This window comes from Taudactylus pleione, unplaced genomic scaffold, assembly GCF_031769625.1.
Source record: "Taudactylus pleione unplaced genomic scaffold, aTauple2 ptg001781l, whole genome shotgun sequence".
NCBI classification, from domain to species: Eukaryota; Metazoa; Chordata; class Amphibia; order Anura; family Myobatrachidae; genus Taudactylus; species Taudactylus pleione.
This window is the reverse complement of record NW_028286178.1, coordinates 343,244-368,172: the sequence shown is the minus strand read 5'-3', so window position 1 is coordinate 368,172 and position 24,929 is coordinate 343,244. Positions and strand designations below refer to the sequence as shown.

At 45.9% G+C, this 24,929-nt stretch overlaps 1 protein-coding gene across 2 annotated transcripts; it reads right to left on the bottom strand.

Annotated features, from left to right (window-relative positions):
• Nucleotides 1–1,649: 1,649 nt before the first annotated feature.
• LOC148436366 (uncharacterized) lies at nt 1,650–23,071 on the bottom strand. 2 transcript variants are annotated; one of them, XM_088464955.1, is made up of 3 exons: nt 22,993–23,071; nt 7,216–7,894; nt 1,650–5,105 (listed from the first exon to the last, which is right to left on the bottom strand). In XM_088464955.1, the coding sequence occupies exons 2-3, from the start codon at nt 7,874–7,876 to the stop codon at nt 3,202–3,204; spliced, it is 2,565 nt and encodes an 854-aa protein (XP_088321081.1). In that variant the 5' UTR covers nt 7,877–7,894; nt 22,993–23,071; the 3' UTR covers nt 1,650–3,201. The 2 variants fall into 2 exon arrangements, with proteins under 2 accessions (XP_088321081.1, XP_088321082.1); XM_088464956.1 differs by having other exon boundaries at nt 1,650–5,102.
• Between the last annotated feature and the right edge of the window lie 1,858 nt (nt 23,072–24,929).

The following is a 24,929-nucleotide window of genomic DNA, read 5'->3' as shown; positions in this document are numbered from 1 at the left end:
CGGTCATTTTTTGGTACAAAACGCCCCCTGGCCGCTCACATCCTACGTCATGTCCGCTATTTATTAGATTAATCGAGTACATCGACCAGCGTATGAACTGCTCGCTATTCTTGTGGTTGGTTTTTGCTACCACAATTTTGCGAGCAGTTCTGGCTATAAAATAACCCAGTGACGTGGTCAATGACGCTGCTGTTTTAATTATGCACACCCTTAAAACACCCGTTTTGACATTTAAGCACGCCTGCGTTCGTTTCTCCACTCCCCATTTTCAAGCACCTTCCCCTGTTACCACCCACATACGCCTCCTCCTGTCACTCAAAATAGCAGGCACTCGCTATTTAGTGAACAAGCGATTTTCGGCCGCACTGACTGGTTCGCACATGCGTATTACGATCCGTACGCATGCGCAGTTGGGCAAACATCGCTCAGAGCGAACGAGCGGCCGCTTACGAGCGGCTCTGACTCAGGCCCATCGTATAGAGGACACAAGTGTTACAGTGACATAGTATAGAGGACACAAGTGTTACAGTGACAGTATAGAGGACACGAGTGTTACAGTGACATAGTATAGAGGACACAAGTGTTACAGTGACATAGTATAGAGGACACGAGTGTTACAGTGACATAGTATAGAGGACACGAGTGTTACAGTGACATAGTATAGAGGACACAAGTATTACAGTGACATAGTATAGAGGACACAAGTGTTACAGTGACACAGTATAGAGGGCACAAGTGTTACAGTGGCACAGTATAGAGGGCACAAGTGTTACAGTGACACAGTATAGAGGGCACAAGTGTTACAGTGACACAGTATAGAGGACACAAGTGTTACAGTGACACATTATAGAGGAGACAAGTGTTACAGTGACACAGTATAGAGGAGACAAGTGTTACAGTGACACAGTATAGAGGACACAAGTGTTACAGTGACACAGTATAGAGGACACAAGTGTTACAGTGACACAGTATAGAGGAGACAAGTGTTACAGTGACACAGTATAGAGGACACAAGTGTTACAGTGACACAGTATAGAGGACACAAGTGTTACAGTGACACAGTAAAGAGGACACAAGTGTTACAGTGACACAGGTCTGCGATCGCCAGATTAATAACACAAGTCCGCAATGAAAAAGCTTTTTTAACAAATTTATGTGATATGTATATTTTTGGCTTCTGAACACGAAAATGACTCCCGATTTTGCATATCACATCATGTTATTCTGTAAGGTCCACATGTGCCTGGAGCTGAAATTTACAAAGGGCCTAAACCCCATACTGTCTAAAGGTACATTGCACACACACAACAACTTATAAGCTTATAAGCGAAAAGCGACAAAATGAAGTTTGAAGACAAAAAAAACAAGATATTAACGATTTTTTCAATAAGTATGGTTTTGTTTCTATTATTGCTTGATTTTATTGTTATTTTATTATGTAATTAAGACAAAAACAGTGATATCATCTACACATCACATTTCACAATAAATGTCAAAAACAATTAAACTTCTTGTTTTTTCTTAAAAATGTTTGTAAACCCTATAGGTAAATGTGATGTGCTATTTTTTTTTAATAAACTATTTCTTGATGTACACAGTATAATTAAGAATAAAAAAGTATTATTAAAAAAGCTTTCAATACCTTAAATTTTGAAGACCTGTGTTATAAATCTCATTCAAATAACACACAAATATGTAGCATGGGCCTTTCCAGGCATGCACATTCAATAAGAAACACAGAGAATATGCTAGATTAAATGTGTTTATTACAGTATATTGATCTCCATATGATGGAGTTTATATATGAAGATAACAAACATGACTATTAAGTAGCTATAATCTAATATCTATTGTACCAAGAGGTATACACACACTATATTATACTACTGATTGTAATCTATATAATAAATATACTTACTTGGTAATTATAATAGTGATTCTCACAATATGGTCACATACAGCAGCGCACTAGTTAGTGTATGAGTTAGAGACACTGGTGACTGAGCTCGATTGTTTTAAACCTTTTATTTCCTATCTAATTTTTCATATTTTGCTGGGTTTTAACCCAACCACTTAGGTGGATATTAAAGATTAGCAATAAAAGTTATATTATAGCATTATTGGGACATTGTGCACTGGTATTGGGATTTTCTTGATGTGTAATGTAGTAGTGATATATCCCTGAGTAGCACCCCTGAATGTGACTATACGATACTAAAATAAACATGTCATTATAACCAGGGTAGTCTTGCAATCACAATAGGCATGGTGTGACCTATTACCCCTTTCCCCATTCCCTTATATTTGACTTAGTAAAGGTTATATTTTACTTGATAACAATGCACCACTCAAGACAACCCGTCCCTTTCCACCCCCTTGTTTAGATATGAATATTCCCTTAGAGCTGGAAATGCTCACTGGTACTTAGGTTGCCGTCTGGTCTTACACGTGGGTGACACTGCTCTAGATGACAACTGCGAGTGAACAAATAGATGTTCCACAGGAGTCATAGCCATGCAGAAGAGTCTCATGATCAAAAGTCCGACTTGACAGAACTGGAGTACACGTGCTAAGGGTACGCTATAACCGGCAAGATGGCGCTGGACTGGCACATTTTTCAATGATATTGCACCAATAGCAAGCAAAGCTGAAGATTAACTAATGGCCAACAGCTGAGCCAATGGCCGTCATCCAGTGGTTCCAGAAGTATGTGCGGCTGCCCAGTGTCCTGATCTCCCAGCAAGCGCCATCTTAGTTCGGCATCTATGTTGCCTGGCAACAGAGGAGGCTGTCTGAAGCTGCAGGCAGAAGAACATGGCATCCCGGATGGGGAGTGACAGCCGGGGAGCAAGAAGGTAAGCTGCAACAGCGGCTTGTAGCAACATCCAAATAACCTCGATAGTGAAATCTGTCACTGCCCCTGGGACAGTTCATACTAAAATATGATATATTTGTCTTGCATCTTTAGCAAACCCTACATTCATTATTTATTGTTAAAATTTCCCTAGCACGTACATTTCTCCTCTTTTTATATTAATGGCACACATACCAATTATCTGCAGATGGATCATTTCAAATGTTAAATACTGCGTGACTGGAGTGTTCCTGCAACCCTGTTTTGTGTCAGCTCATATAAATGCTTTTCTCTTGTGTGAAATCTCATGTCTGCTAAGGTGTGACTTAGAGCATGGAATTGGTTTCTCACCTATGTGATCTTTTATGTGTGACAAGATATGATTTCCGTGTAAAATATTTCCCACAGACAGAGCATGGAAATCGCCTCTCACCTGTGTGACTTCTCTGATGTGTAACAAGCTGTGATTTCTGGGTAAAACATTTCCCACACTGAGAACATGGAAATGGTTTCTCACCTGTGTGAATTCTTTGATGTGTAACAAGATATGATTTCTCAGTGAAACATTTCCCACACTCAGAACATGGAAACGGTTTCTCCCCTGTGTGACTTCTCTGATGTTTAACAAGATCTGATTTCTGTGTAAAACATTTCCCACACTCAGAGCATGAAAATGGTTTCTCACCTGTGTGACTTCTCTGATGTGTAATTAGATTTGGTTTATGTGTAAAACATTTCCCACACTCAGAGCATAAAAATGGCTTCTCCCCTGTGTGACTTTTCTGATGCTTAACAAGATGTGATTTCAATGTAAAACATTTCCCACACTCAGAGCATGGAAATGGCCTCTCACCTGTGTGACTTCTCTGATGTATAACAAGCTGTGATTTCTGGGTAAAACATTTCCCACACTGAGAACATGGAAATGGTTTCTCACCTGTGTGACTTCTTTGATGTGTAACAAGATATGATTTCTCAGTGAAACATTTTCCACACTCAGAACATGGAAACGGTTTCTCCCCTGTGTGACTTCTCTGATGTTTAACAAGATCTGATTTCTGTGTAAAACATTTCCCACACTCAGAGCATGAAAATGGTTTCTCACCTGTGTGACTTCTCTGATGTGTAATTAGATTTGGTTTATGTGTAAAACATTTCCCACACTCAGAGCATAAAAATGGCTTCTCCCCTGTGTGACTTTTCTGATGCTTAACAAGATGTGATTTCAATGTAAAACATTTCCCACACTCAGAGCATGGAAATGGTTTCTCACCTGTGTGACTTCTTTGATGTGTAACAAGATGTGATTTCTCAGTGAAACATTTCCCACACTCAGAACATGGAAACGGTTTTTCCCCTGTGTGACTTCGCTGATGTATAACAAGATGTGATTTCAATGTAAAACATTTCCCGCACTCAGAGCATGAAAATGGTTTCTCACCTGTGTGACTTCTTTGATGCCTAACAAGATGTGATTTATTTTTAAAACAATTCCCACACTCAGAGCATGAAAATGGTTTCTCACCTGTGTGACTTCTCTGATGTGTAATTAGATTTGCTTTATGTGCAAAACATTTCCCACACTCAGAGCATAAAAATGGCTTCTCCCCTGTGTGACTTTTCTGATGCTTAACAAGATGTGATTTCACTGTAAAACATTTCCCACACTCAGAGCATGGAAATGGTTTCTCACCTGTGTGACTTCTCTGATGTGTAACAAGATTTGATTTATCTTTAAAACATTTCCCACACTCAGAGCATGAAAATGGTTTCTCACCTGTGTGATTTCTCTTATGTGTAACTAGATGTGATTTCCGTGTAAAATATTTCCCACACACAGAGCATAAAAATGGCCTCTCCCCTGTGTGACTTCTCTGATGTGCAATAAGGTTGGATTTATCTTTAAAACATTTCCCACACTCAGAGCATGAAAATGGTTTCTCATCTGTGTGACTTCTCTGATGTGTAACAAGATATGATTTATGTTTAAAACATTTCCCACACTCAGAACATGGAAATAATTTATCAGGTGTATGAGCTGCACTATTTGTAACAAAAGCTGAGGTATCAGGAGACCAATCCTGATAATTATAAAAATCAGATGATATAGCTGCACTGTGAGGTACTGGATGTAAATTTAGTGTAACGGGATTATCTCTTGGAGATTCCTGTGTTAAGCTATCTTCTGTTTTAATATCTGTAGTCAAGATGAGATCTCTCTCCAAGGTATTCCTGCTTGTGCGTCCATCTGCTGGAAATACAATAACTGTATTATTAGTAAGAGATCTTTATATAGCACAGACATACTGAGCAGAACTTTACAAAGAATATTTAGACATTCGCATCAGTCCCTGCACCAATGGAGCTTACAATCTATATTCCCACCATATCTACTCGCACTCACATTATGATTAATTTGTGTCAGAAGCCAATTAACCTACCAGTATGATTTTTGGAAGAAACAAATACAAACTCCACAAAGCACCTTGGCTGGGAATTGAACTCAGTGCTGTGTGGCAGTAATGCTAACCATCACTCCACCATGTTACTATAATAAATAAAGCGTTTATTTGTTTAATTTGCAGGTATGAGCTATGACCACATTATTTCATTTAGAAAAGAACCAACAAATAAGATTCTCTTTAAACAGATAAAATACCACACCCACATTATCAGCATATGCCAGAGACCCAGCCCAAGGGACAGGCAGATAGCACATCACCAATGTATATCTCCGCCCCAAATGCAGATTTTGCTGGGTAACGTTCCCTAGCCATCATCACAGAGCAGGAAGCCTCATTAGTCAGTGACGTTGGTGAACCACAAAACCCATCTAGAACGCTCTCACACATACACACAGGAAACTTGTGGGCTAATTACCAACAACTGCGTCCACACTACACAAAGTTCTCCAGGTGGATATATATGTAGCAAAAGCAGCCTCTATATGGTCCTCTGGTCATCCTCAGGGAGAGTAGCCCCAACAGAGTCATGTTACTAACTTAGGGTCACTGTATATAACCGCTGAGAGGGAAGGAGAGCGATAGGACAGAGCTACACAGAATGATGGCACAGAGCGGGGGAGGCAGCAGGACAGCGTAGGGGAATGGTTCAGGGCACAGAGCGGGGGAGGCAGCAGGATAGGGTAGGGGAATGGTGCAGGGCACAGAACGGGGGAGGCAGCAGGAGAGAGTAGGGGAATGGTGCAGGGCACAGAGCAGGGAGGCAGCAGGACAGGGTAGGGGAATGGTGCAGGGCACAGCTGGGGAGGCAGCAGGACAGGGTAGGGGAATGGTGCAGGGCACAGAGCGGGGGAGGCAGCAGGAGAGAGTAGGGGAATGGTGCAGGGCACAGAGCAGGGAGGCAGCAGGACAGGGTAGGGGAATGGTGCAGGGCACAGAGCAGGGGAGGCAGCAGGACAGGGTAGGGGAATGGTGAAGGGCATAGAGCATGGGAGGCAGCAGGACAGGGTAAGGGAATGGTGCAGGGCGCAGAGGGGGGAGGCAGTAGGACAGGGTAGGGAATGGTGGAGTGCACAGAGCGAGGGAGGCATCAGGACAGGATAGGGGAATGGCGCATGGCACTGTGCGGGGCAGGCAGCAGGACAGGGTAGGGGAATGGCGCAGGGCATAGAGGAGGAAAGGCAGCAGGACGGGTAGGAGAATGGTGAAGAGCACAGATGGGCAACAGCAGAAAGAGGAAAAAAAGCAGAAAGGCAGAGCAGGGAACAGAAGCAAGTCAGTAGGATTATGTTACATGGGGTTTCATCACACTGACCAGTGATTTAATCATTATAGCTACGTCCCCTACACTGATGTATGAGATACACCAGAGAGTGTGAGGAGGAGACTGGTCAGATCTCTGGGCTGGTAACACACAGTGACAGTATGTGAGGGGGAGAGCAGGAGTATAATAGGGGCTGATGGCTCCTGATGTAAGAGATACACCAGAGAGTGTGGGGAGGAGACTGGTCAAATCTCTGGGCTGGAAACACACAGTTACATGATGTGAGGGGGAGAGCAGGAGTATAATAGGGATTGATGGCTCCTGATGTATGAGATATACCAGAGAGTGTGGGAAGGAGACTGGTCAGATCTCTGGGCTGGTAACACACAGTGACATGATGTGAGGAGGAGAGCAGGAGTCTAATAGGGGCAGAAGAGGGTGTAGAAAGAGATTATCGTACATACTGAATGATTAGCATAGAAGTATATTTTGAACTGGGGAAGCAAAGCCACATAGAGAGTACAAACAAACACTCCACATATAAAAGACACTGGTTAACATTAAGATGAACACTGTCATCATGGTGTATGGAGAGAATATTTGATACTCTTTTGTAATTAGTGTTTACTACTCACCTGTGCTGATATCTGTAGGGATTTCCTCCTCCTTACACTGCTGATCACCCATCACATAAGTCTCTTCTCCCTCTATATCTTCTACCTTTATATTAGTCACATACATCTCTTCTTCTCCCTCTATATCTTCTACCTTCATATCAGTCACATATGTCTCTTCTTTTCCCTCTGGATCTTCTGCTTTCATATCAGTCACATACGTCTCTTCTTCTCCCTCTATATCTTCTGCCTTCATATCAGTCACATACGTCTCTTCTTCTCCCTCTGTATCTTCTGCCTTCATATCAGTCACAAACGTCTCTTCTTCTCCCTCTGTATCTTCTGCCTTCATATCAGTCACATACGTCTCTTCTCTGTCTATATCTTCTGCTTTCATATAAGTCACATACGTCTCTTCTTCTCCCTCTATATCTTCTGCCTTCATATCAGTCACATACGTCTCTTCTTCTCCCTCTGTATCTTCTGCCTTCATATCAGTCACAAACGTCTCTTCTTCTCCCTCTGTATCTTCTGCCTTCATATCAGTCACATACGTCTCTTCTCTGTCTATATCTTCTGCTTTCATATAAGTCACATACGTCTCTTCTTCTCCCTCTATATCTTCTCCCTTCATATCAGTCACATACGTCTCTTCTTCTCCCTCTGTATATTCTGCCTTCATATTAGTCAGATTTTCACTCTAAATAATCCACAAAAATAATAAAATAATACTTAGTAATTTCAGTTCCACTGATTGAGATTATCTAGAAGAATATTGGTGTATTAGATGCACACAGGTCATATAATGAAACATTGGATTTTTGCACTTGCATTATGAATCCTTCTCTCCCTCTGATGGACACTGGATACTATGAGGTACGGAGTGTGGAAACAGGAGCATGGTCACTTTATATTAACTGGAAACTCTCATACTCCTGATGTCTCTTCCCCATAGTATCCAGTGTCCTCCAAGTGGATGTTAGAGAAAACAGCAAGTTATGTACCTGAAAAGTACTTTTCATTGATGTTCTCCATGGCAGCTCTTACAGTGGGTTAAGTTCCATCTAACTTAGCTAGAGACAAGTTTATAAAAACACACCCAATAGGATGGTATAAGGGCGGACGGAATTGCAAAGCTGCTCGCAAGCAAGCATCACGCCTCCTGCCGCATTACCTATCCAAGCTGCGTTGTCAAATGCAGCATCAGATACTCTGCAACGATCGGCCTGCTAATAGAGTCATGCAGCCGGCCATCGCAGCAGCGAGGAAGAGGCCAGAGAATTTCAATCAGGCTATGGAGATCCTGGCCTCTTCCCTCCCCCCAATAGTGGTGACACAACTCAGTTTTGGGTAACGGAGGCTGTTGACGCCCCCTCCCCACCCACAAACCGCAGCAGAGTGTCAATCAATGACATTCTGCTGGCAGTCTCCATGCGGGCCCCCAGACACATTCTGCACCTGCGCATAACGGGTCTGGCATCTGCACAGATTCCTGATCATCAGGAATCTGCATTCTGAATTGCACATTTAGGCCTATAATGCGGCTCCTCATTTCATGTCATGTTACATATGTTTTGTGTAAACTATACCATTTCAGCAGTATGAGAAGCTGTTAAAGTATCTTGGTTGAGTAGATGTGTGACAGGTGTATTTTGAGTCCCCAGCATTATGGAAGTTCATCTGTGCATGTGCAAGTGGTCTGCTAGTCCTAATGCCCTTAGATCTGCATCCTCTGACACTGTAAAGTAGGGGCAGACCTAGCAGCTGATTCTAGGTGATTGCTAGTGCTATCAAAGCTATTCCTGCACACAATGCTAGGTGATAAAGTATTCCACTCCTTGCTTGTTTGATTACCATCTTCTGCTGCTCCTGCTCATACTGTGTATAAATCCCAGCTGGTGTTTGACTACCCACTTCTGCTCTGTCCCCCCCCCCTTGTGTTGATTTCTTGCCTCTGCTCTGCCTGCGGATACAATGTACAGATCCCAGCTGGTGTGACTACCTACTACAGATCCCAGCTGGTGTGTGGCTACTCACTTCTTCTCCGATCTTCCTGCTGCCGATACACTGATTCCGGCTTGTGTGAGACTATTCACCTCTGCTCTAATCCTCCTGCTTACATGTTGTTCCAAACCTGGCTCTGTTCTTGGCTACAATTTAGTGCACTGGCCAATGAACTGCTTATTAGTGTATCAGACCTGCAGGACAAGCTTACACCAGATAGCTGCTAGTATGCAGACCTCAGGACCACCCAGACTCTGCTGAACAGTGTTACACATATCCTTGTTTCCTCACTGCATCCAAAACATTGTGTGGGTTACTTGCTTCTCACTGCCATACCTGGACCAGCTCCTGCCACTGGAATAATCCCATGAACTTCAATGGGTAAGTTTATACCCAGGTCATGTGACACACTGTGTCTTTGAGAAACTTCACAAACTGTCTCTGAAATATATATAATATGAACCAAGATGGGTGGGAACACTGGGCCACCATGGAGTGCTTAGGGGAATAGGAATTATCAGGTACATAAATCACTGTTTTTCGCCTTCAGTCCTCCTTGGGAGCCCAGACCATGGGACGCACCAAGACAATACAATAGCAATGGTCACAAAGAAAAATGTAAATGCTGCATAATAATACATTTATTACATGGAGAACATGTCGCACACTGAGACCGAGCAGAGGATAATACATCCAAGTGGTAATGACTAGTGAGGTCATCCAGCAGCCTCTGCTACATTCAGTCACTGAGGGCTGAGCTTCCTTTGTCCCAAAAGTTACCTCTGCCCCAGTATAGGGGCCTATTGTTACCCCTGGTAACTTATGTGCACATTTCTTGTATCCGTCTGATTACAGGGAATGGGGCACAAACTTTCTGAGGTCCCTAGGGAATCACCAATAAATACTCTGTATACTTAGGACACTCTGTCCTGGGAGGACACATATTAATCGCTCACACTTAGCCCAGTGACTGATGTCTCCTCACTCTGCTCCTCACTGGCTGTGGGTAAGACGGTAGAAGACTCTCCTGGGTAATGTGATATATAGACAGCACCTGGGGACAGAAGCTGGGATGGTGATTACAGACACTGTGTAATTATAGACATTAGATAAGGTTCCTTTATTCCCATAGTGCCTGTAACTCTCCTGGGTAATGTGATATATAGACAGCACCTGGGGAGAGAAGCTGGGAAGGTGATTACAGACACTGTATAATTATAGACATTAGCTAAGGTTCCTTTATTCCCACAGTGCCTGTAATTCTCCTGGCAGCTGCAATTAGCCACCATCAGTGTCATCCTTCTCATGAGGAGATCCAGAATCACTCCATTAAAGTACCCAGTGCTAGACTGAGAGCCCATGGGACCACAAAGGATCTTACAGACAGGCGGATACTCATCACCACCTGGAGACAACATATAATTCTCCTGTAACCAAATTAGCATGTAAGAAAGCACTTACTGATGATACGTGTACCGTGTGTGTGTGTATATAAGGCCAGTCCCTTACTGCTGGCGATAAATGAGAGGAAAAGATATAGGCTAGATGAACCTTCCATGGCTTTGTCCATGCATCTACTCACTCCTAGGAGCGTTGTGCTGAGAGAAGAATACTGGTATTTTGGCATTCTGGGTTGTTCCCATATTGTCCACCTGTAGAAGACAGAACCTTTTTGGAAGAATTCCTGAAGCAGTCACCATTCTCCTGGTTATGGCTCAGGCAATTTGCCACTGTATCCTCTGTACCTGAGACATGGAATACTGGAAGAGGTCGAAGATTTTCTTCTGCCCAAGGTATTAGTTTTTCTACTTCCAACATCACAGTTCTGCTTCTGGTGCCTCCTTGGCTGTAACATTCCTGGCATCCCTGTTATCTTCTCTGTAAATACTTTCCCAGTAACTATGAATGAAATTGCTGAACTGCATCCCATACAGCTCTCATTTCTAGTACATTTACCTGGAGTCTCCTTTCTTTCTGTGACCAAGTCCTTTGTGTTATATTAGTTACATGAGCTGGAATCTGTCATCCGTGTTGCCCATGGATCTGAGAGTGACATACCTGGTGTCCCAGTGGCGTAACTTTGTACCAGTTGCCCGGAGGCAAGGTAAATGTTGGAGTCCACCCCCCATTTAAAACCTGAAGGTGCATCTGACTGTATTTACACTATCTTGCTCTTTAAATGTAAATATGGAATGCTCCCCCTTCCCCTCCCCCAGCACAGCTTACTGTTTTTCAGCCACTGCTGCTTATCCTTATCCGCTAGCTCTGCCTTCCTGACTCCCATCCACTGCCCAGTGACAGCCGCCGGCTCCACGCTCACGCACTGACTCCCAGTCCTCTCCACTCCCCAGTGACAGCCGACGCTCAGTTTGTATATACACCTGGTCCCAGCCGCACTGTATCTCTGATCTCAGGGTACCAAAACTGAAGGGGATCTATCCACTTCCCTCCTCAGTCGGGCAGGGTCACGGTCACATGGTACAAGTCCTCCGCGGACCGCGACCCAGATCACACAGCTCACGGAGAAGGAGCGCCAATTAGCTTCAGCTCAGTGGCTCCTCTCTGTTGCAGGAAAACGGAATGGCTGCGGCGGACAATAGAACTGGGAACAATGGAGTGGGGGACAATGGAGGAGGTGCCCCTTTCAGGGCTAGCGCCAGGCGGCAACTGACTCCATTGTCTCCCACAGTTCCGCCACTGCGGTGTCCTCAGTCCTGGGTCTTGTCACCAGATTAGAGATCTCCTGGTAGGTGATGACAGCCTGTTTGTGATACCACAGAGTAACCAATCCCAGCTGGAGACTGTGCATGTGCCATCTAGCCCAAGGAACTATTCCTATGGCTGAGAACATTCCCGATAATTGCAGCACTCTCCTCATTGGTGACCAGTGATGAATCCGTACATCATGCACTAAGTGCTGTTGTGTGAGACACCTTTCCTCTGACAGAGTTACTGTGTACGCTATGGTATTTGTGCTCCCAGACATTGTATTTGCTGTGAGGGAACAAGCTGACTTTCTATCCTGGTCACGATTCGGCCATGTTTCTGCAATAAGGTCATCACCTGTATGTTCTTGGTGTCTATCACATGTTCTGATTCTCCTACAACCAGGATGATGTATAGATGTGGCCACACCTGGGCCCCAGATCTCTTATCTCTGCACCAGCATTTCTGTAAAGGTTCATAGAGAAGTTGCCAGGCCAAAAGGAAGCCCGGTGAGATGGTAATGGTGTCCCTGATCCAGCACCTGAGTCACTTCCTGTGCTAAACTACAACATATGAGGAAGTGTCCTGCAGGTCTATGGGTGTGAGGAGTTCCTCTTGGCCGATAGTAGAGAGGATCCAATTCACTATTCCCATGGAAAATGGTCTGATACTGACATAGTTATTTAGTCTCCTCAGAATGAGGATGGTGCAAAAGGATTGTCACAGTGCGCCGGACTCCAGGGTGCACTTACCGGGTCCGGTGACACTGGTCTGTCAGGCAGCGGGCGCCTTGGACTCCTCGCCCGCTGCCTGTCAGACCAGTGTCACCGGCTCCCCCCAGCGGCTGACAGGTGGCCGCGGCTCTCCTAGGTAGCGCGCGTGCCATCCTGTTCTAGATATAAAGGGGCAGGTGTGCCAAATGCTAATCACATTTGGCGCAAGAATTCAAGTTCTACCCTATAAGAGGGAGTCTCTGGCAGCACATAGGTGCCAGAGTATAGCCTCATTTCCCATACTCCAGTGTTCCTGTGATATTCCGTGACCTGTTCCTGACCTTGTCTTCGTTTTGTGACCCTGATTTTACCTGACCCCTGGTACTGCATCTGATATCTGGTTTTGACCTCGGCTATCCCCTGTGACATGTTTACGCCTACTCCCTGGTACCGTCTAGTCCGTTTGGTTCTGACCCGGCCCCGTCGACTTAGCTATACGTCTCCTCCACTGCGTCCAGAGTTTGCCAGCACCTGTATAAGGGAACCTATCCTGTGTGTCGGACGCAGCCAACTCCATACCTTCTTGCGAGGGTCCCTGGTGAATACCGCTGGCACATTAGACTCCGTGCCTCAGGCATAGGGCTAGCCAACTCCCTAAATACAGGCCGCATCCATAATCCATGCGAGAATTGTGACAGAATACTCTGGCCTAAAAAATGGATGCAACTGGTAACCTGTCACCACGAGACCTGCTCGAGAACTTACTTGCTAGAGTCGAGAAGCAACAACAAGACCAGGCTCAGATTATGCAGTGTTTACGGACCCTGATGCAGCAAGTCGGTGTCGCTCAAGCACCTCCTGTATTACCGGGTCCATCTACTACGGCACCAGCCGCAGGGGCTTCCGCACCAATATGGATTCCGAATCCAACAAAGTATGATGGGGATCTGACTGGCTGTCGTGGATTCCTGAACCAGTGCTCGATCCAGTTTGAAGTCCATACAGCAAGTTTCCCTTCAGATAGGACAAAAGTGCCTTATATGATCTCGCTGTTGTCAGGTCAAGCATTGGCTTGGGCCTCTCCATTGTGGGAAAGAAATGATCCACTCGTCAACAACAGTGCCGAGTTTCCGAGAGCCTTCCGGAAGGTCTTCGATGAGCCTGGGCGAGAATCCTCCGCAGACTCGGCCATCTTGCAGCTGAAGCAGGGAAAAACCAATCTGCGGGACAGTATTCTGTGCAGTTTTGAACCCTTGCTTCAGAGTTGGGGTGGAACAATGAAGCCTTGGTTGCCGCATTTACTGTATGCAGGGACTGTCGTAGAAAATTAAAGATGTTCTTGCATCTAGGGAGTTGCCAACTTCCTTGGACGACTTGATCTCCTTGTGTATCCGAGTAGACCTTTGCCACAGAGAGAGGGCGCAAGAAAGAGAACAGTCTTGTCGCTTCACTTTTAAGCTGGCCCCACGATTCACAGCACCTACTGAGGCTCCAGAAGAACCCATGCAGATTGGGAAATCTCACCTCCCTGCTGCAGAAAGAAAAAGGAGGTTCAAAAATAAGCTTTGTTTATACTGTGGTGAATCAGGACATCTTCTCTCTGGCTGTCCAAAGCGTCCAGGAAACGAGAAGGCCTATATGATCAAGGGGTGGTCAGTTTAGGTGCGTTGAAATACACCCCAAAAAACAAAGTTACTCCTCAGTTTTCCATCGACGTAACCCTGGCCATGGGAAACTCCTCTGAAGTAGTCAAGGCCTTCTTAGATTCGGGTGCCGATGGCAATTTCATTACGGCAAAAAAGGTCCAAGAGTTGGGTATTGCTAGCATGCCTCCAAAATAACCCCTTTCCATCATCGGAGTAGATGGGAACAAACTTCCTACGGCTACCATTCACTCAGAGATGATGGAAGACACCATGCAAATAGGGGCTCTTCATCGAGAGTTGATAACATTCTACATTCTCCCGTCAGCCGAGAGTCCAGTCATTCTAGATCTCCCCTGGCTCCGCAAGCATGCTCCCGTCTTAGATTGGAATGAACCTCAAATACTGTCATGGGGTTCTCAATGCCATGGGTTCTGTTTATCATCGGTTCAGCCTCCTCACCATGCCATTCGCAGCTCAGTCGTATCTCCATAAGATCAACTTCCAGTTCCTTATCAATCCTTTAGAGATGGGTTCAGTAAAAAAGCAGCAGAGACGCTACCCTCTAACCGAGAATGGGATTGTGCTATAGACTTACTGCCTGGGAAGGTACCACCCCGTTGAAGAATTTTTCCTCTTTTGCTTCCTGAGTCCCAGGTGGTGACTGGGAAAGAAAAATGGTAGTTGCTCAGATCAGCTTAATTGCATAACACAGGTGCTTGTAAAGGGCGGGGTTTAATCTGAACACAGAAAAAAAGAGATTTGCCCCCCAGCACACTGCAGCAAAAACAATACTTAAATCCTACATAATAATAGAAATTTAGAGGTATTGGTTACACATATTTGCAAATATATGAATAAGCGCCAGTCCAATCGTCAAGGCTCCTCTATACTGGCGTCCCTAATATTAAGGGGCTCACATCCGAGAAGCAAGGCACCCCAAAAAAATTCCAACCAAGGGCCATCCCCAGGGCATCACACGAAAAAGGGAAAAAGGTGATAGTGAAGTATGTAGAAAAGATGTGTAAAGATAAATCAATAAGTGTTAATGAAATGATAAAGAATTAAAATGACATATATAATGACTGGGAAAGAACTGCACCCACGGCCTCAGATGATGCATCCACTTCCACTAGAAACAGCCTATCCAGATCTGGTTGTCGTAAGACTGGAGCTGAAATAAATGCCTGTTTTAAAAGTTGGAAGGCAGTCTCTGCCTCAGGTGACCATAGGGCAGGGTTAGCGTCTTTTCGGGTCAACACGGTAATGGGAGCCAATAATTATGAAAATCCTTTAATGAAACGTCTATAGTAGTTGGCAAACCCAAGCCATCTCTGGATGGCTTTCAAAGTTTGAGGACGGGACCAATCCAAAATCGCCTGCACCTTCTTGGGGTCCATTTCTAGACTGGAGCCAGAGATGACGTAACCAAGGAATGGCACTCTGGGAACCCCAAAGACACATTTATCCAGTTTGCAATAAAGGTGGTTCTTTCTCAGACGGGACAATACTTCCTTCACATGTTCATGATGTTTTGTTACAGAAGATGAAAAAAATCAATATATCGTCTAGGTAAACTACAACCGAGACGTACAACAGGTCCCGGAAAATCTCGTTAACAAAGCCCTGAAACACGGCAGGGGCATTGCACAACCCAAAGGGAATCACAAGGTATTCAAAGTGTCCATCTCGAGTATTAAAGGCGGTTTTCCATTCATCGCCAGCACGAATGCGGATGAGATTATAAGCCCCTCTCAGATCCAGCTTTGAGAATATGATGGACCCTTTAACTCTGTCAAACAATTCTGTGATCAGGGGAAGAGGATACCAATTCTTAATTGTTATATCATTGAGGCCCCAGTAATCTATACAAGGTCTTAGGCCTCCGTCTTTCTTGCCAACGAAAAAGAAGCTGGCTTCAGCGGGAGAGATGGAAGGTCGAATAAACCCCTTTGCTAGGTTGTCCTGGATGCACTCTGACATGGCTTGAGTCTCAGGCACTGATAGAGGGTAGGTGCGACCACGGGGTGGCATCTTGTCAGGCAGCAGCTCGATAGGACAGTCCCATTCTCTGTGGGGAGGTAAGAAGTTCGCCTGTTGCTCTGAAAAAACATCAGAGAACATCTGGTACTCCTCGGGTATAGCTGGAGATGGTAACGAAGCTGTCTTTCTTACAGGTAGTATTTTGGGAAGACAGGATTTCTGACAGTCAGTTCCCCATGAAAGAATCTGCATTGAACACCAGTCTATCCTGGGATTTTGTTGGTGTAACCAGGGAAGTCCTAAGATGATTTCTTGAGAAGCCTCTGGTATCACTAAGAACTTTAAAGACTCTGAGTGGAGTTCCCCAACACGAACTAATACGGGTTGAGTTTCCTTGGTGACCACTCCTTTAGCTAGAGGACGTCCATCTACAGAAGTCAGGGAGATTGCGTGCTTGAGAGATGAACAAGGAATCTGTAGTTTATCAACTAGGCTGGAAGTCATGAAGTTTCCAGCTGCTCCAGAGTCTAATAGAGCAGAGACGAAGACAGGTTTGGGCTTGAGATCCAAAGCTAAGGAATTCTTGAATTCTTCAGTATTTGGGGACGGGCACATAACTCCTAACTTGATGTCCCCGAGGTCAGTTAGGAACGGGCGTTTCCCGACTTCCAGGAGGCCACCAGGTGACCCGAATCTCCGCAGTACAGACAGAGGTTTTTTAGCATCCTTCTCTGACGTTCCTCCTTGGAGAGATGGGTTTGGTTCACCTGCATGGGCTCCTCATCTATAGGAGGATGGGGTGGACGGGTAGGCAAGGGAAACGTAAATGATCTTTGCCGGTCACTTCTGTGCTTTTCAGCCTGACGTTCTCTGAAGCGTAGGTCAATTTTGTTGCAGAGTGAGATCATATCATTCAAGTTGGTAGGGAGCTCACGGGTAATCAGATCATCATTTAATCGGTCGGAAAGGCCATGCCAAAAGGCTGAGGTGAGGGCCTCCTCATTCCACTTAAGCTCTGATCCCAAGATTTGAAACTGTACGGCATATTGGCTGACAGGACGGGTTCCTTGTCTCAGGGTCATGATGCTGGACGATGCTGACACTGTGCATCCAGGTTCATCGAAAATCCTCCTGAATGAAGATACAAAGTCTGTATAGTTATCCAGCTGCGAGTCTGAACACTCCCAGAGTGGGGAGGCCCAAATCCAGAGCCGAGCCGGTCAGCAAGGACACGATATAAGCCACTTTGGTTCTAGCGGTGGGGAAGTTATCAGGCTGTAACGTAAAGTGTATATCACACTGATTTAAAAGACCATGACAGAGCTTAGGATTGCTGTTAAATTTGCTTGGCATGGGTAGATGTAGACGAGGGGATACCCTGGTCCCTGTATTACCAGGCACAGGAGGGGGTGTAGTGGCTGATACCCCAGGGATGTTTAATGAGGTTTGCAGATTATCTTGTCGTTTAGACGTCTACTGTAGGAACTGGGCCATTTGATGTTGCATAGCTTCCAGGTTTTCTAAACGACCAGCAATACAACTAAATAAATCCACTCCAGACTCCTGTTCCATGGCCGGATCCATGGGGCCAGTGCAAACTGTGAGGTTCTGAATTTGTTGTGGACCCAGGGTGGTGATAAGAGCAGACACAGAAGCAGACTTGAATGAAAAAGTGGAGTTTTTAATAAGTGGCTTAGAAGACATGGGAATGGCAAATAAAAAGTCCAGGTATAGCACTAAAGTGCACTTGATAACTGTAGTGGGGGTTAATGGGAAATGTCCAGATAGTGACAGGCAGGAACAGTCCAGTAAACAAATATGATGAGCTGTAACGAATGCAGGTATGATGAGCTGTAACAGAATGCAGGTATGATGAGCTGTAACTGAATGCAGGAATGATGAGCTGTAACAGAATGCAGGTATGATGAGCTGTAACAGAATGCAGGTATGATGAGCTGTAACTGAATGCAGGAATGATGAGCTGTAACAGAATGCAGGTATGATGAGCTGTAACTGAATGCAGGAATGATGAGCTGTAACGAGTGCAGGTATGGTGAGCTGTAACAAATGCAGGCTGAGGTAATGAAGCCCAGCTGGGAGTGAAGGGAGGCAAGGTGCAGGGAACAGCAGGTTCAGGTACTCAGGCAGGTGAAAAGGTATGTGGAGGGTGCAGGGTAAGTCCAGCAGGTTGGAGCAGGCAAGGTTCAGGCTAGTAGCGTAAACAGACAGGCAGGTAAGGCACAGGTACTCTCTCTCAGCCGCAGCTGAGAAACACGTTGCACTGGCAAAGGAAGGAAGGCTCTGGACCTTCCTAAATACTCAGTGCAGCGCTGTGACTGGCTGGAATGAGCACATGACCTACCAGGATTGGACAGCTGGAATAACATGGCCGCAGGCAAGATGGTGGCGCCTATGCCAACGGAACAGAAACATCGTCAGACCTCACCAGGCCTAGTGACAATGTTCCCCTACAGAACCACGCGCAGCCAATGCCCCTCACCAAACACCAGCACCACTGCCAGAGACCCCCCGCCATAATGACCTCACAGGTAATACCCAGTGACTACCATGCCGAGAAACCCTAGCCGAGTCAAGATGTTAAGGATTTTGTGGCAGCCTGTCAAATTTGTGCTCAGCACAAGATTCCTCTGCACTCTCCACCTGGTCCCGGAAAAGAGGCGGGGTGCGTTGTTAAATCCTGGTGATAAAGTCTGGCTGTCAACCAGGCACCTGAAATTGAAAGTTCCCACTATGAAGTTTGCTGCCAGGTACTTTCCAGATTCTTCAGGTGATTAATCCAGTGGCATTTTGTTTAAAATTACCTGGTACACTTAGGATACCTAACGTATTTCATGTATCCCTTCTAAAACCCCTGGTGCGTAATCGTTTCTCAGTGCCTCGCAGTTCCCCTTCTACAATTTCGGTGGACCATCAGGAGGAGTATGAGGTAAAACAGATCTTGGACTCCAGAATGTCGAGGGGATCTGTTCAGTACTTGGTTGATTGGAAGGGGTATGGTCCGGAGCAACGTTGTTGGGTCAAGGCTTCAGACATTCATGCACCTCAATTACTTCAGAAATTCCATCAAAAGTTTCCTGATAAACCATTTGTGAGGTGTTCAGTGCCCACCCCTAGAGGAGGGGGTAATGTCACAGTGCGCCGGACTCCAGGGTGCACTTACCGGGTCCGGTGACCCTGGTCTGTCAGGCAGCGGATGAGGAGTCCAGGACGCCCGCTGCCGATGCTTCCGGCTCCCCCCGGCGGCTGTGACAGGTGGCCGCAGCTCTCCTAGGAGCATGCGTGCTGTCCTGTTCTAGATTTAAAGGGGCAGGTGCGCCAAACGCTAATCACATTTGGTGCGAGAATTCGAGTCCTCCCTATAAGAGGGAGTCTCTGGCAGCACATAGGTGCCAAAGTATAGGCTCATTTCCCATACTCCAGCGTTCCTGTGATACTGCGTGACCTGTTCCTGACCTTGGCTTCGTTTTGTGACCCTGATTTCGCCTGACCCCTGGTACTGCATCTGATATCTGGTTTTGACTTCGGCTATCTCCTGTGACCTGTTTACACCTGCTCCCTGGTACCGTCTAGTCCGTTTGGTTCTGACCAGCCCGTCGACTAAGCTATATGTCTCCTCCACTACGTCCAGAGTTCACCAGCACCTGTATAAGGGAACCTATCCTGAGGCCTGAGGGCCGCGACCTGTGTGTCGGACGCATCCAAGTCTATACCTTCTTGCGAGGGTCCCTGGTGAACACCGCCAGCAAATTAGACTCCGTGTCTCAGGCATAGGTCTAGCCAACTCCCTAAATACAGGCCGCATCCATAATCCATCCGAGAGTTGTGACAAGGATCCTGATGTCCTCCTACATGGAAAAGCCTTTGCTCTTCTGTCCTGAAGGAACTGGGATATTGTGGCTGTTCTTAGTGAAGGTTGTAGGAGGTTCTGTATTAAGGAGCCGCCAGCCAATCAGGGAGCATCTCCGTCGGAACAGCTCCCTGATTGGCTGAATGCGGTCAGCCTGCGTCTCCCATAGACTTCTATGGTGAGAATTCCCCATAGAAGTCTATGCAGGGAGCCGCTACATCGTAACCGCAAGATTAATTGAGGTTAATCTTGTGGTTACATCAATGATACAATGTCGCGACATTGTATCAGTGATGTAACCGCAAGATTAACCTGAGGTAACCTTGTGGCTACGATGTAGCGGTTCCCACCATAGACTTCAATGGGGATTTCTCACCATAGAAGTCTATGGGACACACAGGCTGGCCGCATTCAGCTAATCAGGGAGCTGCTCCGATGGAGATGCTCCCTGATTGGCTGGCGGCCCCTTCACTGACGGGGCACACGTGTGCAACGGTCATTTACGTGGAGCGAAGGTATGTATACACATACCTTTGCTGTGTCCGGCATGGATCGGTTTTTTGCGTTTTTTTATTTTAACCCCTGGATTGCCTACTTGGACAAGTGGACGTGATCGACGCATAGGAGAGGTGAGTATGGATTTTTTTTTTCAGGTATACCCCTATAGATTACTTCGGATACTAGGTGAGTATATGTGAGTGTGCATGTATGTTTAATTAAAATTTTACTTTCACGGTGTATGTTTGTTTATTTACATATTTCTTTAGTTGTGGAACTACAAGTGCCAGCGGGCCCGTAATGCCCCGCATGCTGGTATTTGTGGTTCTCCAAATACCAGCATGCAGGGGAGGCTTGCTGGTACTTGTGGTTCTACAACTAAAGACAATATGGAAACTTTATTTTTACACTTTACACTAACACTATCAACCCGGCACCCACGGCCATAGGGTGCCGGGGATAGCCCCGACCTATCAGTCTGGGCCTGGGGTGCCCTGGAGAGGGGTACCCCTTTATTGGGGGGGTACCCAACTCCCCAGGGATCCCCAGCCTGGACTGACTAGCGGTCAGGGGTAATGCTTTGGCCGGGGAAACCGGTGAAAGGTTTTCACTGGCTGTGGCATTAATCCCCCGCTAGAAAGAGTTTGGTGCTGGTTTTGGAATTTTCAGGGGACCCCTACTTTATAAAGCCCGGGGCTGGTTATGCTTTTGGGGAGGGGGTGCACTTTTTTTTTTAAACACACACAGAAGCCATCACGGATCTCACTGATCTGTGATGGCTTCTCTAAAGCTCGCACCTTTTAATGCTACTCGCATTAAAAGGTGTCAGTTTACATAGTCCTAACTCGCCTAAACTCGCAAATGCAGTAGCCTCGAGCTGAAAAGTTCGCAGGCTATTGAATTTGCGAGTTTCAGTACAAACTCGCACTTTTTAAAAGTGCGAGAAAGTGCGAGTTTGTACTGTTACTAAAACAGACTATACCTATTACATTTGGCCCTCAGAGTCTAAACTTTAGCTTATCGACTCCACAGCCCGGTTTGATACATCTCCCCCTTGTTCTTCTAGCCTCCCTGTGTAACAAAGATTTTCCTTAGTAATAAAAGCTTCTCTCATTCATACAAGTTATTCTATAAATTGCCCTGGAGGCTGGTTCCATCCCTTATCCTGGGATCTACGTGTGCTACACAGTACTCCTTCATTGTGTGCAGGAAACCTCCCATCACAGGCTGCACAGAGCTTATTATGTGGTCACTTGTTTGTCATCTTCTCCCCCAAAGACTCTGCACGGGCGCTGAAGAGAAACACTAATCACTATGTATCAGGATACAGCATATGGACACCCTCTAATTTAAGAAATTACCTTGGGCGGGGGACTTCCAAGTGTGTGGGATCAGGCTCAGGCTCCAACTGGCTGCTAGACATGTATTTTTACACCCTTGCAGCAAGAACAGGATCACTGTAGAGAGCTCAAGGTTCCCGGCTTCTTGCATCCTGCCTGGTGCTACCAATGTGCCTCAGAGCGTGTGCATCCTCAGACCATCGATCTGTTTAGTTCAGGTGCTTTATGTTATATCACTCACCCGACAGTGATGCACGCGGATCAGACTGCCCATCCTCAGCTTGTAGAACTAACATGGTGCATTGCCAGTAACAATAAGAGAGGTAAGCCTCTGTTACCGCTGGGAATAATGAGAGAGGTAAGCCTCTGCTACAACCAAAAACAATGAGAGAGGTAAGCCTCTGTTAAAGCCGTAAACCACGAGGTAAGCCTCTGTTCCAGCGGGAACAGTGAGAGAGGTAAGCTTCCGTTATAGCCGGGAACAATGAGAGGTAAGCCTCTGTTCCAGCGGGAACAGTGAGCGAGGTAAGCTTCCGTTATAGCTGGGAACAATGAGAGAGGTAAGCCTCTGTTACAGCCGGGAACGATGAGAGATGTAAATCACTGTTACAGCCAGAAAATATGAGAAAGGTAAGCCTCTGTTACAGCCAGGAACGAAGATAGAGGTAAGCTTCTGTTACAACCGGGAACGATGAGAGAGGTAAGCCTCTGTTACAGCTGGGAATGATGAGAGAGGTTAGCCTCTGTTACAACCGGGAATGATGAGAGAGGTATGCCTCTGTTACAGCTGGGAATGATGAGAGAGGTATGCCTCTGTTACAGCTGGGAATGATGAGAGAAGTAAGCCTCTGTTACAGCTGGGAATGATGAGAGAAGCCTCTGTTTCAGAGACCATACACACTAACTGACTTAGACAGGAAAAGATACAGGTGATGCGGAGAAGCCTCGTTATAGACATTACCCTTTGTGGGGACTGCCATGGAGCACTGATATAGAAAGTCTCTTCGTATATTACTATTTGAGGAGACCCAAACCCCACCTACCTGATGCTCCTGTGGGATCCTGTGATTCTCCTCTGTACAATCCTGTGAATAAAGAGGACGGGGACATCTCTCTGGGGTATTTCTGTTACTGGGTCCATCTGTAGGAGACACAGAGTGACTGAGTACATTGTATATGTGTGATTATCAGGTGATGTGTATATATGGGGCCCCCCTACCTAATCTCTCCTGTACAATAAATGACAGTCTCCTCTTACCAAGTGATGTGAGGGGCTGGTGATTCTCCATCATCACGTCCTTGTACAGACCCCTGTGTTCCTCTATATACTCCCCCTCCTGCATGGAGACATAGACAGTGACATCCTGACACCTTATAGGAACCTGACACAATAATACAGTCAACACCCAGACACATCCCCTGGTGTTACTGTATAATGTCCCATTCCCAGCAGTCACCTCTCCAGTCATCACCCAGACACATCCCCCGGTGTTACTGTATAATGTCCCATTCCCAGCAGTCACCTCTCCAGTCAGCAGCTGAATGATCTTGTTGGTGAGTTCCAGGATCTTCTGGTCATTGTGTCTCTCATGTATCAGTGAGTGAGGTGGAGGCACCGTGATGGGGCTCTGAGTCCTGCTCAGTCCTCCTGACATACGGGGACGGCTGCTGGGTGTCTCATGCTCACCGGATGTCTTCTTCACTACTGTGTAATCCTGTGTATTGGGGGAGACACAAAATATCACTGCATACACTCCCAGATCCCCTCACCTCCCCAGTCATGTCAGTGCACAACAGGGGGTATAACAGCTGTACAGAGGTGTCAGTAACACAGGGGAGGGGGAAGGGAACAGAAGAGGTTAATAACACAGGGATAGGACAGCAGGCAGCCCAGGGGACACACAAAGGGTTACACAATACAGAATCCCATCAGTCACTCTGCACATATGATGAAATGACAAATGACCGCACCTCAGATGTATGTTACATGTGTGACCAGCCTGCCGGCCGTGTGTGTGCAGCATAGGGTGGGGTGAGACATGTCCTGGGGGATAATCAGTGACACTCTGAGGATCTGGGGACTGTCACAGCCACTGGCTGTCTCTGAGACAGTCTCTATTGCTCAGGATAACAAGACGCCCTGACAGACAGTCTCAGCTCAGTGCAGCCCTTTGTTACATGGCCTGTCTGTGTCCTTCTCACACATCCTTCCCCAGCTCCTGTTATGTATCATCTGGTATATACGAGGGTGGTTCAATAAATAAAGTAACAAGACCTCTCATTGTGTAAATGAAGTCACCTTGTACATATACATATATTACACATTACACACTTCAGGGGTCTTGTTACCTTACTTATTGACCACCCTCGTACATACGGGGTTGGGTACAACATCCCGATGGTCAAAATCCAGATGGTTGGAATCCCGACACTGAAAATCTCGACATTTTCACTAAGTATCCTAAGGTTAACTCTAAACCCAACCCACCCTCCCGCAGCCTAACCCTAACCACCTCCTCTCCCCCCACAGCCTTACCATAAACCTCCCCTCCGGTACCCTGACCCTCCACTCCTGCAGCCTAACCCTAACACTCACCATTTGAAGTTGTCAGCATTTTGACCCGTCCGGAACCTGCAGACGGTATAGGGCGCATCAGGATTCTGACTGTCGGGATACAGACTACTTCTCATACATACATGTTATACCTATTATGTGTTATTTCTTTATCTGACAGCTCATTAGTGTAATTATTACTCTGTATATGCTGCTATATAATAACAGGACACCACAGGCTGCTCCACCTGTACAATAATTGTAGCAGGACACCACAAGCTGCTCCCCTGTATATAATAATAATAATAATAATAATAATAATAATAACAATTAATAACAACAACAACAACAATAACAGGACACCACCTGCTGCTCCCCCTCTATAATGATAATAAAAAGGAAATCACGTGCTAATCCACCTGTATA

Coding starts and splice junctions, on each gene's coding strand:
- LOC148436366 (XM_088464955.1), bottom strand. CDS start 7,876: ATGAAGGCAGAATATACAGAGGGAGAAGAAGAGACGTATGTGACTGAT. Junction 5,106..7,215: donor CCCTACAGATATCAGCACAG/GTGAGTAGTAAA, acceptor TTGTATTTCCAG/CAGATGGACGCACAAGCAGG.